General features: G+C 41.8%; 1 protein-coding gene across 2 annotated transcripts in view; it reads right to left on the reverse strand.

The window, feature by feature from the left end:
• PRKAG2 (protein kinase AMP-activated non-catalytic subunit gamma 2) overlaps window positions 1-18,533 on the reverse strand; it is a 274,878-nt gene that overhangs the window by 53,919 nt on the left and 202,426 nt on the right. For both annotated transcript variants that reach the window (XM_058533601.1, XM_058533595.1), the window contains exon 5: window positions 4,631-4,700. In XM_058533601.1, the coding sequence (XP_058389584.1) occupies window positions 4,631-4,700 (70 nt within the window). The remainder of the gene's footprint in view (window positions 1-4,630; window positions 4,701-18,533) is intronic.

Consider the following 18,533-nt stretch of genomic DNA (forward strand, 5'->3'; position numbering starts at 1 on the left):
TCCCTTAAGTAAATTAGAGCAGTGTTTCTCAACCTCTTTTTCATCATCCAACCCCCTCCGAGCCTTTTCATACATTCTCCCCCAACTGTCCTACCCCCATGAAACTTTAATACTGCAGATATACTGCATATCCGTTCATGTACTACGGCCCTTTGGAGAGCCACAGAGCACTGTGATATCTAAGATTTTTTGTCTCCAGACAAGAACTAATCTTCACTCACTTCAGGGCAATATCCCCCAGTTGGGAATGAATGAGTCTGAGTGAACACTAATTTTCAGTTTTGTTTGTTGGTTTATATGAGCGGCTGCTGGTTGCTTTAGGTCATATTTCTGAGCCAGAAGGAAAAGTACAAGTTAACTAAGTGCTGGGCCTTGTTTTACAGAAAAAACCCACAATGACAACAACAACAAAACAAGCAAGCAAAGCCCCAAGAGACTACAGATGATCCAAGGATACAGCTTCTTCACCATAGAACGAGGCCTAAAATTCTGATGGTCTTGACTGAAAAATAATGCTTTCCCTCCTATAAAAAGTGGCCCCCATTTCTTACCTATTTTTGATCAGTGTAGACTTGATCAGTGTAGACTAGGTTGACCAGTCTTTCTAGAAAAATGAGTCTGGAGGTGAGTTGTGAAAAGATTATACTTTGGAAAAAGTCTTGCAGGGGAAGAAGGAATAGCTAGGACAGAATGGCTGGCCTGGGATAAAAGAGGCAAGTGGATGGTGAGAGAAGAGAGGGAAGAAGCCGACTAGAAAGACAGCTAAGAATTGGGATGAAGCAACCACAGAAAATCATTGAAAACCTGAAATAACTGAAGAGTCTACGACAGCTGCAATGACAAGAGGGAAGCTAGGAGATAACACAGAGAGTGTCAAGGGCTGTAAAATCCTTGAAGTAGTGCCAGAATTACAGAGTTATTAATCATGAATAAATTGCTGAATACTTATCTATTTCAAAAAGCATTCACGGGTTGTGTTTAGGTGCTTACAAAGTACTTGTGCTTGATCCTGCCATCAAATAAGTTCAAGAAGTTAATCCTGATTAAAAACAAACACAGACATGACCGATATAATAAAAAATTTGAAAAGCAAACACATAAAGTGATTGCTCTGGGCTAGGCAATGCTCTCACTGCTTTGCATATCCTGAATCCTTTCATCCTCCCAACGTTCCCATAAAGTAACTATAAACATTTAATGTACCCGCTGAGATACCGAATCACTGCCGAGCACCTACATGGTGCCAGCCACACCAGGCATTGGGGAGAGAAAGATGAACTGTGAGAGAAGGAGAGAAGGGGTTTAGGGGACAGCCTCAAAAAGAGAGTGAGATGTGGGTTGAGCCATGAAGTACAAGTAAGATTGGCAGGGCGGAGAAACGGAGCAAGGTCTTACCATCCAAAAGACGTCATACCTGAAGGCCCAGAGACTGGAAGGGACACACTGAGACCACGAGGGATACACAAGCAGGGGTCTGGCAAACTATGCCTCTTGGCCAAACCCGGCCTGTTTTTGTAAATAAAGTTTTACTGGAACACAGCCCTGCCTGGTGATTTGGTCTCCAGCTGCTTTCTGCCCGGCTGCTGCACAGGCAAGGTGAGCAGTCATGACAGACGCTGAGACATCAACCATCTGCCCCTTGACAGAAGTTTGCCGATGCCTATTCTAGAGCCATGTTATTCAGAGAGGGGTCTGTGAAGCTGCAGCAGCACCTGCGAGTCTGGCAGAAATGCAGACTCTCAGGTCCCATCCCAGACCCACAGAATTAGAGTCTGCCTCTTAAAGAGATCTCTGGTGATTCTCATGCAGAGAAGGCCCTCCAATCACTGGTGTGCGTGGCCGGGAGGAGGCGGTGAGGCTGCAGATGAAGAGAAATCTGCACTTCTCCTATATATAGACGGAGCAAAGTGGTAAAGATCTTCCCATAAAGGAGTGGTGCCATCCATCCACGCTCTAACAAGGTCCCTCTGTCAGAGTGTGACGGTAGGAAGAGCTGATGGCGGAAAGGGGGTGGGCGGCTGGTGTCCGAGCCCAGGCAAAAGATGCCCCGAACTAGGCAGGGTAGATGGCAGGACAGCTTCTTCTTTCTTCCCAGAAGCAAAAAACATTTTAAGAGATTACTCCAACTTCACTAGTGCCTCCAAACTATTTCTAACAAATATAGTATCAGTTATTCTTCACTAGAGAAAAGAAAAATACTTGGTAACAAAAATATTAGTAATCATGTGTTTCCCTGTATTTCAAAAGTATCTGCACCTAAGTAATGCCTCAGACCGCAATGCATACATTATGACGTTAACTGGAAAAAAAGGAAGTGTGAAGATTAAACGAGGATCTATTGAACAGCTATCTATTACGCAGGCTGCTAACACATCAGTTCACCGGATATTTAAAGGTGTAATGTCTTACTGTTGGGACTTTTCCCCCCCAAATAAATGTAAGATTCTGCTTCATATTCTGTTCTTCTGCATTTTGGATGAATAAGCAATCTAAAGTTCAAAAGAAACAAAGCAGCATTTTAGACAACCACGCCAACACTATTCCTTCTTCCAGCTCGCCTAACAGCTTCCAAGCAATTATTTAACATTCTGCCTCCTTAAAAATCTAGAAAAGTTTGACAGGGTTATTTGCGGGATTCAGCATGCTTTACAGAAATGACAGCAATATAGATAAAAATAGATGGGTGACAGTGGGAAATTCCCTTTCTTAGATGCTTAGGTTTAACACTTTACATTAATTCCATTGGCAGAAACAATGCAAAAGAAATAAGGCTTGTGTATCTGCTTTGAGAAATGCAGCATAATTAAGTTAATAAATCTCAAGTAAGAAAAAAAGCCATGAAACTCGTGTTGAGAAAAATCTCTATGTTAAGATTCATTAACAAAAGCCTTAAAAAGTGCATGAACTCAGTATAATGGTTAATGGCACTTAAAAAATAACAGTACCTAACATTTACAGAGTGCTTACTATGGCTTTACACTGTACTAAATACCATTACATGGATTATCTCATTTAATGCTCAAAACACCCTGATATTAGCTCCATTTTATAAATGGTGAAACTAAGGCACAGAGAGATTAAGTAACTTGTCCAAGATCACACAGCTAATTAAGAAGTGAAGGTAAGATTTGAAGCTGGGCCTATGCTCTTAACCATAACTATGGTACGTCTCTAACAGCATCTGCTCTCCACCTTTCTCTTGCTCCCATGCGAATCTGGAAAAAGTTTAAACGCAATAGATTCTCATTGTCACTAATATCAGGGACAAAGAAAACCCCTATGATTTAGACGTTCAAAGTCTTAATGGAAAGGGGGGCACACCATATTGCTCTGTGGACAGTGGCCAAAATTTGACCAGCAATATAATTAAACCCAGGAATAATGAGGTGGATTCGATTTAAGACACCAGATTATTTTTCAGTAGGATAAAATTCAAATTAAGTCCTAGCAAAATTCTGAAATGTATCATGTAACTGCTTGTTAATAATAAATATGGATGCAGACTTTTAATAATTACTATGAAGGCATTATCTTCTAGCTAACATGTTGCTGAAATGCTGCAGAGAATCTGAAACGTTAAAATAAACGCAGGCACTGGCCTAATACTATCGGGTTAACATTCTCCTACTGGTTATGCATGCTTATTTAACTGCCTGACTGTAAACGAACAGAAGTATTAAAGGAAAGTTGGCAGGAGGCACAGCATCCACATGGCACATTCTTTGTCCCGGGAGCTTTATTCTACCAATACTCTTAGAAAAAAGAGAATCACTAAATAAATAATGGAAGTACATAAGACAGTGTGGAGGTCTTGTAAATTCTTCAAATTGTCAAGTGTCTTACAAACAACTCTTTTTCGACTTGAGCTCATCATATTCCATTTAAAATACAAATTTTGTCAAGCAATAAGTTCATCCCCTTCAAATTTTAGCAGTTTCGAAATAAGATCCAGGTAAAAGCTCATCGTATTCCATCTTACATATTAATTCTGCCAAAGAACAAACCCATCCCCTTCACATTTTAACAGCTTCAAAATAAGATCCAGGTAAGTAAGAAGAAAACAAGGCAGGAAAAAGAAAAACCGAGTGAGAAGAGGCGATAAAAATGATGGAGTGACAGGGCCATGTGAACTCAGAACCAGTTCACCAAGCCACTTCTGGTTCTATTTAACTTTCCCTATTAAAACAAGGAGACACACCCTGCTGGTGGTGTTTTCACAAACACAGATAAGAGAACCAGTTTGTGTTATCTAAAGGTACGGATCATAAACACGATTTGGGGGCTACCTCTACGTGTGTGGTGGCATTACAAACAATTACTACTGCATGACACCTTGCTGTCATTCGAGTTCGGCTAGTAAGGACAAAAGGACCGACCATCGGTGCTGACGGTCGGGCTTCGGGGCTCCGCTCTGAACCCAGCTGGATTCGCCCTCGGAAAGGCACCAGCGGGCCACTGCAGACGAGCTCCCCCGGCTCCGCGTCTCCATCCCCGGCCGCGGCCGGGCGCGCTGCCCAGAGCCGGGCGGGTGGCGGGGTCCCGCGGCCTCCGGGGCGTGAACCCGCGGCTGTCCCCACGCCCCGGCCGCCCGGCGTAGAAACGAGGGCGCGTTCCTTCGGGGGGCACTCACCTTCTTCTTCCAACTCGAATTTCTCCAGCATGCCGGCTTCCGCAGGTCCCGGGGCCGCCGCCAGCGCCGCCTGAGGAGGAGGAGGACAGGGATCAGCATGCGCTCGGCGGCGCTCGTCCGGGCCGCGCGGGCGGGGATGCGGGGGCGGGGTGGGGGCGCGGTCTGGGGGGGCCGGGAGGCGGGGGCTAGCGGGGCGGGTTCCGTGGCCCGGCCGAGCGCCCCGGCCTCGCTCCGCGCCCTGCCGCCGGGAGGAAGGACCTCCCGGGCGCACAGCGGCTGGCGGGGGCGGCGCGACGCGGCCCAGCCCCCAGCAAGGAACAGATCGGGCGGCCCACCCCCGCCTCTGCCGCCCCTCCCCGAGTGGAACGGTCCGCCTCCCCACCCCACCCCCGGCGGCTTGGTATGGACCGGCGAGGAGGAAGCGTGGGAAGAGGACCCGGAGGAGCGAGGGGCTGGCTCGCGCGAGGGCAGCTGAGGCGCCCCCCTCCGGCCACGGCCCTCCTTCCCGCCAGGGCCGCCGAGCGGCCATTAGCGGAGGCCTGTTTCCTCCTCCTCGACTCGTCCTGGCACCCCACCGCACGCATCCACTCACCTTCCCCCGCCACCCACGGCCAGGCCAGCGCGTTCCTGCAGGTTTAACCTGCGCAGGTGTGGTCCGGGGCAGCCCGGGGGGAGCCCGCGGGGAGGGGAGGTGGGGGAGCGGGGCGAGGTGCCAGGGAGAGGGGCTGGACGCCGCCCGACCCCACAGGGAGATGGCACCGCAGCCCACGGGGGTGACTGCTTGCTTTTCTTTTTTAAATTTTAGATTAAACTGCTCATCCCCTTCCCCTATTAAAAAACAAAAAATTGTTCCGTGGGTTACACGTATTGTAGATGCACTTTGTTGCTATCAGTGTTACCCAGCCCTGGAATTCTTAATTGGCTTCCTCTCTTCACAGCCGGTTCTCTTCTTTGGGTGAGCCGCTGCCAGAAGCTCACATAAATCTAAATCTGGCCCTGGCCACTCTTGACACTCTGGATCTGGGTATCTGAGACTCTCCTATCACCAACCCAGGTTGGCAGGCCACGAGGCTGGCAGCCGAGAGCTGCCTGGGAGAGCAGGGCAGCCGGAGAAGGGACAGGCACCCCATTCGGTGAGGCTGTCCTGTGTGACAGCCAGTTTCTGCCCCACCTATAGGGGCCCTTAGCTCACTGTAGAATACAAGCGCCCTGATGATGAGATTAGCTCTCTAGCGCTGATTAGGGCTGTAAAGGGGCCCCAACCTCTTGAAAGGAACTTGGTTCCATCACTCTTGCAAGCCTAGCCTGGAAGAAGAAGTACTGAAATCTCCTTTGTGCTTTCTATTTGCTCTGTCATCTCAGTTGGGCTAATCCCTAAGTCTTAAGCTTCTCCTTAAAAAGGGGAGGGTGGGGAAGAAAAGAAGACTAATTTTCTAAGACCTTTAGTGGTAAACACCTATACCTATGTCATGCTTAACAGCAAAAGACTGAATGCTTTCCCTCTAAATTTAGGAACAAAGCAAGAATGTCTTCTTTCACCCCATTCTTGTTCAACATAGTACTAGAAGTTCCAACCACTGCAATAAGGAAAGAAAAAGAAATAAAAGGCATATGAAGTGCAAAGGAAGAAATAAAACTATCCCTATTTGCAAATGCCATGGTTGTCTGCATAGAAAGTCCCAAGGAATGTACCAAAAAGGACCCCCTGAAACAACAACAAATAAACAAACCCCAAACTAGAACTAATGAGTTCAGGAAGGTCATAGGATACAAGATCAACACACAAAAATCAATCGCATTTCTATTTTCTGACAATAAACATGTGGAAACTGATATTAAAAACAATACTATTTACAATCACTGCAAAGAAAATTAAATACTTGGGTATACACTTACAAAAACATGCAGAAGATCTATATGCTGAAAATTACAAAATGTGGGTGAAATGAAAGAAGACCTAAATAAATGCAGAGGCATCCCACGGTCATGGATTGGAAGATCCAACATAGTAAAGTTGTCCTCCCCCAAATTGATCTCTAGGTTTAAGGCAATTCTTATCAAAATCCTGACAAGATTTTTTGTAGATAAGATAAGCTTATTCTAAAATTTATATGGACAGGCACAAGCTCTAGAATGGCTAAAACAATCTTGAAAAAGAAGAATGAAATGGGAGGGATCACTACTCCACATTAAAGCTTACTGTAGAGCTACAGTAATCAAGACTGGGGTATTGGCAGAGGGATAGACACAATGATCAATAGAAACAAATAGAGAATCTAGAAATAGACCCACACAAATATGTCAAACCAATGTTTGATAAAAGTGCAAAAGTAACAGTGCTGAAGCAATTGGACATTGATAAGCAAAAAAATAAACCTCAACATAAGCCCCACACCTTATACAAAAATGCTCACATTGAATCATGGACTTAAAATGTAAAACTATGAAAATTTTAGGAAAAAAATGGAGAAAATCTTCAGGACCCATTGCTAGGCAAAGGGTTAGACAGCATTGAAAGCATGATCCATAAGAGAAGAAAATTAATAAATTGGACCTCAATAAAATTAAAAATATTTGCTCTGTGACAGATCTTGTTAAAAGGATGACAAGACAAGCTACAGAGTGGGAGAAAATATTTGGCAAATCACACAGCTAACAAATGACTAGCACCTGGACTACATAAAGAACTCTCAAAACTCAACAGTAGAAAAAGAAAACCATCCAGTTTAAACATGGGCAAAGATATGAAGAGACAGTTCACTGAAAAAAGATATACAGATGGCAAACAAGGACATGAAAAGACATTCAGCATCATTAGCCATTAAGGAAATGCAAATTAAAACCACAATAAGCTATCACTACATACCTACTAGAATGGCCAAAATAAAAATAGTGACAACACCAAATGCTGGTGAGGATGCAGAGAAACAGTATCACTTCTGCATTGCTGTAGGGAAGCAAAATCGTACCACCACTCTGGAAAACAATTTGGCAGTTTCATATGAAACTAACCGTGCAACTGCCGTATGACACATCAGTTGCACTCTTGGGCATTGATCCCAGGGAAATGAAAACTTACGTTTACACAAAAACCTGTCTGCGAATGTTCATAGCAGCTTCATTTGTAATAGCCCAAACTGGAAATAACAGATGTCATTCAACAGGTGCATGGTTAAACAAACTATGTTACATCTACACCATGGAATACTACTAAGCAATAAAGAGATGAACTATTAAAACATATAGCTACTTGCATGAATGTGCAGGGAATTATGCTGAGTGAAAAAAGCCAATCTCAAAAGGTTACATACTATACGATTCTATTTACATAACACTTTTGAAATGACAAAATGAGAGAAATGGAGAACAGATTAGCAGATGCCAGAGGTCAGGGGTGGGGGTGGGAGGACAGAGGTGCCTGTGGCTATAAAAGGGCAACATAAGGGACCTTGTGGTGATGGAGCTGTTCTACATCTTGACTGCCAATGGCAACACCCTGCTTGTGACGTCATACTATATTGTTTCCCCCATGAGTCAAGCCAAGCTGATTTAATTGTGTGGAGGAAATGACAATTTGGGTTAATTTTTAAAGAAAACATCTTTATTGAGATATAATTCACATACCATAAAATATGATTTTTAGTATATTCAGAGTTGTGCAACCATCTGTGTTGACAACATTTTCAGCATCCCAAAGAGAAACCCTGTACCCATTAGCGGTCACTGCCTATTACTCCCTTAATCTTCACTCCCAACCCTAGGCTACCACTAATCTATTTTCTGTCCCTATGGATTTGCCTATTCTGGACATTTCATATGAATGGAATCATATAATATGTGGTCTTTTGTCTTTGACTTATTTCACTCAGCATAATGTTTTCAAGGTTCATCCATGTTGTAACATGTATCAGCACTTCATTTCTCTTTATTGCTGAGGTATGTCCCATTGTATGGATACACCACATTTTATTTATCTATTCCTCAGTTAATGGATATTTAGATGGCTTCCACCTTTTGGCTGTTGTGAATATTGCTGCTATAAACATTCATGTACAAGTGTTTGTGTGGACATATGTTTTCATTTCTCTTGGGTATAGACCCAGGAATGGAATTTCTGGGTCATATGGTAACTCCATATTTAACATTTTTAGAAACTGCCAAACTGTTTTCCACAGTGGCTGCACCTTTTTACATTTTCACCAGCAACATATGAGGATTCCAATTTCTCCTGTACTATAGTTTACAAGATGTTACCATGGGGGAAACTAGGTAAAGGGCAGACAGGATCTCTCTGTATTATCTCTTACAACTGTATGTGAATCTACAATGATCTTGAAATAAAAAGTTTAATTTAAAAAAAGTATGGTGGTACATAGTGGAAGTGTCAATCATCCTAATTTTCAAAAAGTCTATATTTTAATTTCTTGCAGTAATTTTAGTATAATTTTAAAAAGAAATCCCTAATTGGTGTTTACTAGGAGCGCCATCAATGTCACCTGTAACCCTGATGAGTTGTTTTCTGGGAGGCAAAAATGAGCAGCAAGTGGGAGGAAGTATTTCTGGAGGCTGTGAACTCTGCAAAAGTAGTCCTCAGACTAAAAAGTCCTGTACCCATTACTGTAGAAGTTGGCACAGAATAGAGATTGAGGCAAATTAATGTGAGACTCTTAGGTTTTACTTCACTTGATAATAGGTGTACAGGAGTAGATTAAAATAAAAACGTTTCTATAGAATATGTGAGTGAGGCTGAATTTATTTCCACAGGTTGTTTTCACTTAGACATCTCATGTTTTCTTCCTTAGAAAGGAGCATAGTCATAGGTCACTAGAAAAAGGCAGATGAAATTGTTCTCCATAACACACGAGGTTGATTTCAGGAATTTGAGGGCCTGCAAAGCTTTTCAGGTGTGTACATAAATGTTGACAGGGTCAGATAAGTGATGGATTAGTTATTAGAAATAACTTAAAGTTGCTGGTTGTCGGTTGCCCTTTCATGGTGCTGTTTTCTTAAAGTCTCAACAGACTTACAGGCCAGACTTAATTTTAGCTATTTCAGGCCGGCGGGGAAGCTGGGAGAGGAGGGGAGCAGAGGGAACGGGCTCCGGCAATGTTCTGTGTGCACAGAGAAGGGCTTGCATTTATGATGCCACCTCATCTTTCCCGAGAGCCACATTGACAGAACACGGTAGAAAGGCACCAGGTTTTCCTAGCTGGGTGTCGTGCAGATCCACAATATCTCTACCTGTATACCATCGGCTTCTGCAGCCAGTCTGGGTTTACTGGACTCCGGTGTGACACGAGCGAGTGGAAAGCTCTGAGTTGTACTTTATTGAGAGAATGCCTGAAAAATATGGAGCCATTACAAGTGTGAATTTTTGGTTGGTGAAAAATGCTAAATTATGAAGGTTTGTCTTACATAATTATGCCCAGGTGCAGCAAAATACAGATTTTGAATGACTATCGGAAGGGAAAAAACTTCAGATTGAAAACTTAATCATAAAACGACTGCCAAAAAAGCTTTCCTTGATGCACTGAGGTCGGATATGAGTTCCCTTTGCCTTTTTTTTTTTTTTTTTTGTAATCTTAAATAGCTACTGCAAGAAATAAATCAACCTTAAATACTGGATAAGTAGCTCCTGAATAATTTAGCATATTGAAACCCAAAGCTTTGATGTTTCTCCCTGCTGCCTTCTTTGAGCTCCAGCTCTGCTCTGCAAAGGCCTCCTCTATGCGGAAGAAAAGGTAGGTTGCGAACCTCCCACCGGTGCTGGGACAGGAGCTGTGTACACCCACCCATTCAACTTCTCCCTCTGCACTCTCTAACCAGTCTTCACACCCACCTCTGTGCTGACGGCTTCCCAGCCTCAATCGCAAGCTCACAGCTCTCATAAGCTGCAGATGGCCCCCTGCTCATCTCTATTTGAATTTTCTATGGACAATTCAAACTTATCAATCTAAAACAGTCCCTGAGTCCTCTCGCTTTGTCTTAGTGTCCTTTGAGGCGGCCGCACTTGTCTCCATCTCCACTACGACTCCTTAGTCAGGCTGCCACCATCTCATGCTTGGTTGTTGGACCAGCTCCAGTTCCTCTTGTCTTGCCCTTTTCTAGTCCATTCTCTACCCTGGAGCCAGAGTGACCTTTTAAAAACACAGACTTGTTCTTGTTACTCCCTGTTTAGAACCATTCAATGACTCGCAGGAAGCATTAGGAATGTCGTGCCAACCCCTCAGCTCAGAGCGGGGCCTGATCATTTGACTTCTTGGCTTGCCAATTCCCTCTGTGTCCCTACACCTGAGCCTTGATACACTGTTCCTGGAGTATACCCTGCGCACTGAGCTAAGGGTTGGAACATTCTGGCCTCTCCTCCTGCCTGCCCTGCCACTTGGCTAGTTCTTACTCATTCCTTCAAGAATGAGTCTTAAGAAGGCGGCTCAGTCTTCACCAGGAAGCCTTTCCTGATTTTTGACCTCACAACTTCCCTAGATAATTGCTTCTCTTCACCCACAGACTTCTGTAAGGCACTTAACACAGGGTTGGAATTTTCTTTTCTGTCTCCTCTAAATCCCACAAACTCTTTGAAGGGGAAGAATGACCCTGTTTGATCATCTTTGTATTGCCTGTGCCTGACACATAGTAGGCATTCCAAAAATATTTGAGTGAGATGAATTGTTTGTTATTAGCAAATCAATTAAAAATGTGGTGGGTAAATGTTGATTTTAATAGCATAAATGGGTTCAGAGATGATTTCATTCCATTTACTCAGGCTTCTCCTGGACCTCATTCCTATTTAGAAATGATTATACCACTTTCCCTTGGGTGTTGGAACTGATATTTTGAAGAAAAAAGAAAGTGTGCTAAGAAATAACAGCAGCAGACATTTTTATTTGAATAGACTCCCTCCGAGGACTAGAGGCTGTTGACACACGTCACGTCTTGGTTTGGATATTGGCAGAGAGCTCTGCCACAGCTCTGGCTACCACCCTACAATTTTTGTTTCTGTTAAGTGAAAACAATTGATTTTTTAATGTGTGTAGAAATTTTATAAAAACTCAAAAATATAAGATATTTAACACCATAATTATTAATTCTTCTGATTGATTTTAATCAGTATATTTAGGGAAAAGCTTTTGTTCATTTTGATACTTTTCCAAATAAGTTCAGATGCTCTAAAATAAAGTTAGTTCCTTCCTAACATTTATTTACGATTTCCTTTAAAGAGCATTTATTCCACAGTATCTTTTTGGAGAGAGCAGCAACCAATTTCTACAGTTCAACAAGTCAGCTGGAAACCTGTTTCAAAGGAAGTGTTATTAAATAAGAGATGAAAAAAATGGACTAAATGAAAAATGTACTTTTTGTCTGGATTCTTTCTGTTAAATTATCTTCTAACTTCCAAAAAGTAGACAATATTAAGATTTTGAAGACAGTCACGCCGCAAATACTTAATATCTGCTACATGCCAGGAACCGTGGTTGGTGGGTCAATAAAATATCTGGTAGGATTAGAAATGCGCATCAGAGATGTGAAGTAGGAACACATACATAGGGTTAGTTTGTTACTCTTCAAATTCCGGTTCTGTGGAGCTCATTAGTCAGGGTCTGAAATACGCATTTCACTTGCCTTTCACAAGTAAATCCACATTTGTTTTTATTTTTTGCTAATAAAAACATTTTATTATTTGAAAATATAAAAATGTTTATTGTTTAGCATGATTTACTGGGAGCTAAATCTATTTCTATTATGTTGACAACTTACTGTCCCATAATACTTTGCAAATAGAAAAATAAGTATTGCTCAACAAGTTCAATTAACCTTTCAATTCTTACTGCGTCAAGCTATAAACTTTGAAATGTGTTGTATTTCTATTATAAAGCAACACAAAAAATGATATAAAGTCACCAGGAATTCTTTCTTCACTATTCTCTACTCCCCTCCCCTACAACTGGCCTACTCATTAACCCTTCCTAGACAGATCACTGATAGTTTTTCAGCCATTTTTATCTCGTCTTTTATGGAAACTCTGGCCATAAATTGGTAAAAAGTTACAGAAATGATTGAGACAGACTACTTCCATTTTTGTTTTATTTTGTTCTACATAAAGTGATCAAAAGGAAGTATAATAGTCAAGCTGAAATAAAAGGGACCTCTTAATGCTTCCGTTGTATCTTCTGCACTTGGCTCTAGGGAATTCTGTGATCCCCATTCACTCTCTACCATGTTATTTATGTAGCTAATCAGGATGGATTCGGGTGAACTGGGAACACAGAGCCAACTAAATGCAGATGTAAGACCTGCATACCTCAAAATGTAAATCTTTTTTTTTTGTGAGGAAGATCAGCCCTGTGCTAACATCTGCCAATTCTCTTCTTTTTTTTGCTGAGGAAGACTGGCCCTGGGCTAACATCCGTGCCCATTTTCCTCCACTCTACATGGGACACCGCCACAGCATGGCTTGCCAAGTGGTGTGTCAGTGCGCACCCAGGATCCGAACCGGTGAACCCGGGGCCGCCGCAGCGGAGTGCACGCACGTAACTGCTTGTGCCACATGGCCGGCCCAAAAATGTAAATCTTTTAAGAAAGATTTTGATTGTCTCTCTCTTTTTTTTTTTTTGGTGAGGAAGATTAGCCCTGAGCTAACATCTATGCCCATCCTCCTCTATTTTATGTGGGATGCCTGCCACAGCACGGCTCCATAAGTGGTGTGTAGGTCCACAGCCGGGATCCAAACCCGTGAACCCCGGGCTGCCAAAGCAGAGTGTGAGATCTTAACCACTATGCCACTCGGCTGGCCTCTTATTGTCTCTTTTTTTATAGTGATATAATTTACCTCCAATAAACTGTATTCATTTCAAGTGTATAGTTTGATGAGTCAACATGAAACCACCACTACAATCAAGATAAAACACTTTTATCATCCCAAAAGATTCCTCCTGCCCCTTGGTGGTTCATCCCTCATTCTCTCCACGGTCTCACGCAACCAGTGATCTACTTTTTGTTACTACAGGTATTTTGTAGAATTTTGTATACATGGAATCACATAGTATACACTCTTTTGCACCTGGACTATTTTACTTAGCATAATGATTTTGAGATTCATTCACTTCATTTTTATTGCTGAGTAGTATTCCATTGTATGAGTATGCCACATTTTGTCTGACCATTCACCTGTTGATGGACATTTGGAATGTTTCCAATTTTGACCATTGCGAATAAAGCTGCTATAAACATACACGGTCAATTCTTTGTGTGAACACATTTTCATTTCTCTTGGATAAATATGAAAGAATAGAATGGGTCATAGAATAGAATAGAATAGAATAGACTATGAATAGTCTAGACATAGAATAGAATATGACTGGGTCATATGGTAAGTATACGTTTAACATGCAAAACAGCCAGTTTTGCATATTGGCTGTACCATTTTACATTTCAACCAGCAATGTATGAGAGCTCCAGCTGCTTCATATCCACATCAAAACTTGGCATGGTCTTTTTTTTTATTTTCTAGTGGATGTGTAATGCTTTCTCATTGTGGTTTTAATTTGCATTTCCTTGAGGACTAATGATATATTTTTATGTGTTTATTGGCCATTTGTATATCTTCTTTTATGAAGTGACTGTACAAATCTTTTGCCCATTTTTTGACTGGATTTCTTTTGTTCTTATTGACTTGTATGAATGCGGCAGGCAGACTCTAAGATGGCCCCTGATGATCCCCAGGTTCTTGTGTAATTCGCTCTCTCTGAGTGTGAGCCAGACCCAGTGATGTGCTTCTAACCAACAGAATATAGCAAACGTGTTGGGATATCACTTCCGTGATTAGGCTACATAAGACTGTGGCTCTGTCCTACTAGCAGACTCTCCCCCTTGCTGGACCACATGAGCTTAGAAATGGCTCCTTCCCCGGTCGAGGCTTCAGATCTGACCCTCTGTCATATACATGTACTGTAAACGTTTTATTCCATTCTGTGGTTTGCCTTTATCATATTCCTAACCTCGTCTTTCAAAGAGCAAAAATTTAAAATTTTGATAAGATCCAATTTATCCTTTTATGGTTCATGCATTTTGTGCCCTAAGAAATCTTTGCCTCCTCCAAGACTGAAGATTTTCTCCCATGTTTCCTTCTAGATGTTTTATATTTTGACTTTTACATTTAGGTCTATGATCCATTTTGGTTTAATTTTTCATTATGATATATAGTGAGGATTTAGTTTCATTTTTTCCATACCGATATCCAGTTGTTCAACACTGCTTATTAAAAAGACTTTATTTTCCCCCATTGAATTGCCTTGGCACCTTTATCTAAAATCAACCACATGGTCAACCAAAATTGACCATATATGTGGGGTCCATCTCTGGACTCTCCATTCTGTTCATGGATCTATATCTATCCTTTCATCGACCAGCCCTGGCGATCTAATGGTTAAGATTTGGCACTCTCACTGCCATGGCCCAGGTTTGTTTCTCAGTCAGGGAACCACACCACCCATCTGTTGGTTGTCATACTGTGGCGGCTGCGTGTTGCTGTGATGCTGAGAGCTAGGCCACCAGTATTTCAAATCCTAGTAGGATCTCCCATGGTGGACAGGTTTCAGTGGAGCTTCCAGACTAAGATAGACTAGGAAGAAGGACATGGCCACTCACTTCCAAAAAAACTGGCCAAGAAAATCCTATGAATAGCAGTGGAGCACTTCTGATATAGTGCAGGAAGGTGAGAGGATGGTGCAAAAAGACTGGGCAGGGTTCTGTTCTCCTGTACACAGGGTCACTAGGAGTCAGAATCGACTCGACAGCACTAACAGCAAATACTTTCATCATGACCACCCTGTCTTGATTATTGTAGCTCGAGAGTAACTCTTAAAATCAGGTAGTGAACATTCTCCAATTTTGTTCTTCAGTTTAAAAACTGCTTTGGCTCCTCTAAGTCCTTTGTATTTCTATATACACTTTAGAATAAAAAAAAAACCTACTGGAATTTTGGTTGAGATTGCATTTGATCTGTAGATCCATTTGGGAAGAATTCACATCTTAACAATATTGAGTCTTCTAATTCATGACTGTGTTATATCTTTCTGTTTATTTGTGTCTTCTTTGATTTCTCTCAGCAATCTTTTGTAGTTTTCAGTGTAGAGGTCTTACATATCTTTTGTTAAATTTATTCCTAAGTATCTTATGTTTTTTGATGTTCTTGTAAATGAAATTGTTTTTAAAATTTCATTTTCCAATTGTTTGCTGCTAGCAAATAAAGATACAATTGATTTTTGTACATCAGCTTTGTATCCTGTCACCTTGATAAATTTACTTGTAAGTTCTAGTGGCTGTTTTGTTGATTACTTAGGATTTTCTACGTAAGTAACCATGTCATCTAGTGCCTCTTACTTTTAGTTCTTTACTTTTAGTTCTCTGATACTGTATAATTTTACCTATACTTATGTGTTTAGTGTATTGTACACACACTCTGATTCTTATCTAAATATATTTTATGTATTCCTTGATTCAGAAAAGATGGTATTTCTGATACTCTAGATAATATTATATATATAATATATACATGTAGATATGTACTATTATGTATTACATAAGTAATAATATGCATGAATATGTGTGTGTATATATGTGTGTGTGTGTGTGTGTGTATGTGTGTATACACACATATAGACACATATATTCCCCACTTTAGACTCAATTGCATACCCCTTATTAGCAATGTGGACCCTTCAGTGTGTGGCACATTGTACTAAGTTGTAGTGGATACTGTTGGTTACCTACTTGGCATCCATTCCTCTTCTACCACCCTCTTTGCTAGAATAACCCCCTAATTTTGTCACAGTATACGCCCATTCCTTACACCATCACGATGATGACAATCTTTCTCAAGCTATCCTGGACTAAAGGGAAGGACTTATGGTAGGAGAGAGCCAGCGCCCACAGGCATGTGTGCACGTCCCTGCCCCATCCTCTATTCTTGCCACAGACATGATGTAGCCCTGACTGCTGTTGAGGACCAGCTTTCAGATGAAGCCAGGGCTGAGAGAGAGAGAGAAAGAACTTGGGTCCTTGGTGACATCATCGAGCAGGCCTGTATCTCACCTTGCCTGAGGCCTGACCCACCTCTGGACCTGTAATACAAGACAACAGGTGTCTTTATCCTTCAAGCCAGTTTGAGTTGGACTTTTCTGTTACTTTGAAGCCAAAAACATCCTCAGTGACATGTGGTTATTATGTCAGATACAGGCCCTGCCCTCAGAAGGTGATATTCTAAGTAGGCAAAGGTTATATTCTAATTGTGGGAACTATATTTCCGCATATGGAACACTATAAAAAGTTACAAAGTAGTTTAAGTAAAAATAAAACTATAGCAACTGCATAGTCTACACAAATGCTAAGGAATACTTTGAGGGGAAGGCTTCCTTTAGCAGATGTATTGAGGCAGATTTTGAAGGAAGCAAGGAAAAAGGGCATTTCAGATTGACAGCTCTGGCAGAGGAAAAGCTCTGAAGGTAAAGACATTTGCAAACAAATGGCCTTCATGTGAGAGCCGAGTGTTCTTGGAGAGAAGTTACAGAAAGATTGATAAAGACCACTGGGAGCTAAAGGAACAGAATTAGATTTCATAGGGTAGGAGAGAAGAAGTGAATGTAAATTTCCTCAAAGTGCTTTTGGCAATGTAAAAAGATTTTAATATCTGTGTAGAGAGGAAAGGGATGGATATGGGAGAGCCTGGAATCAGCGAGGATATTTAAGATGTCTTTACGATGAATATAAAAATTAAGCGAGCAAGTCTGAGAAGCATCACAGAAATAAAAATAGTTTGGACTTGGTATTTCAGGGGATTAGGAAAGAAATAGAAAAGAGACAAGAATATCAGGGAAGACTGACAGGATGAGCCTAGTTGAGGTAAGAAGAAAGGAGAAATGCTGTGATAAATCTGTTAAATCTCAGGTGTACCTTTTGGCATGTTCCTAGAGCGCGGCTGTGAGTGTGTGAGCGTCTGCAGGAAAGGAGGGGTGGGTGGGGTGCATCGTGTTGGGGAAGAAAGACAGAGGTCCTGGATTCATCTGCAGTGCTTCCCAAACTTCAGCCAGGCACCATTTTTATGATTTTTGTCATATCCCCTTACAACCTGTGCAATTATTTAAATAGACTTTTAAAAGAAACTAGTCTTTAGGCGACAATTCCAAGAAGTCATAGGTTTGGATGTTCTAGATAAATTTTTTCTGATACACAAATATGTAGCTATTAAAAATGTTCATCCTTATCCCACCTAAAATCATCTCGCACACCATAGTGGTACTCACTCTACACTTCGGGAAAACTGGTCTAGGAGACAAGAGGAGACGGCACCGAGAGCCAGCAGCCCAGGGCTGGCGTTCACATGGGCAAAGGGAGGAAACTTCCGGCGAGGAGCTGGGCCCTCACTGCAGCAATGAGAGGCATCAACAGGATGAGAGAAGAGATTGCATTTAACAAGGAGCTGCCTAGGAACGGCAGCACAGCCCGTCTACTACAACTGGAATATGAGAAACCGGCTGCAAGAAATGCAAGTCTAAACCGGTGTTTTTAAAATTGTGAACTGTGACCCCTTCATGGGTCATGAAAGCAGTTTAATGGGGCAAGACTAGCTAAGTTTACAAGAAAATATCAGAGAAATATCAATTTGCATTGAGGGTCATTGAGGGTAATTCTTGTTTCAACAAAGCTGTCGATTATATATTCATGAATGTGAGGAGTGGGTGAAGATTTTTTTCATATCATAGTTTATGGTTAGAGACTAGATAATAAGAAAGATAGTGTATAACTTCTGATGCCTCTTGGTTGAAAGATTCAGTCATCCGTATGGGACATTAGTTACAGGAAATGTTGTTTGTCACTAAACATGATCAAGTTTCCTTTCACCAGAGAG

The sequence above is a fragment of the Diceros bicornis genome, chromosome 3 (genome assembly GCF_020826845.1).
Source record: "Diceros bicornis minor isolate mBicDic1 chromosome 3, mDicBic1.mat.cur, whole genome shotgun sequence".
NCBI classification, from domain to species: Eukaryota; Metazoa; Chordata; class Mammalia; order Perissodactyla; family Rhinocerotidae; genus Diceros; species Diceros bicornis.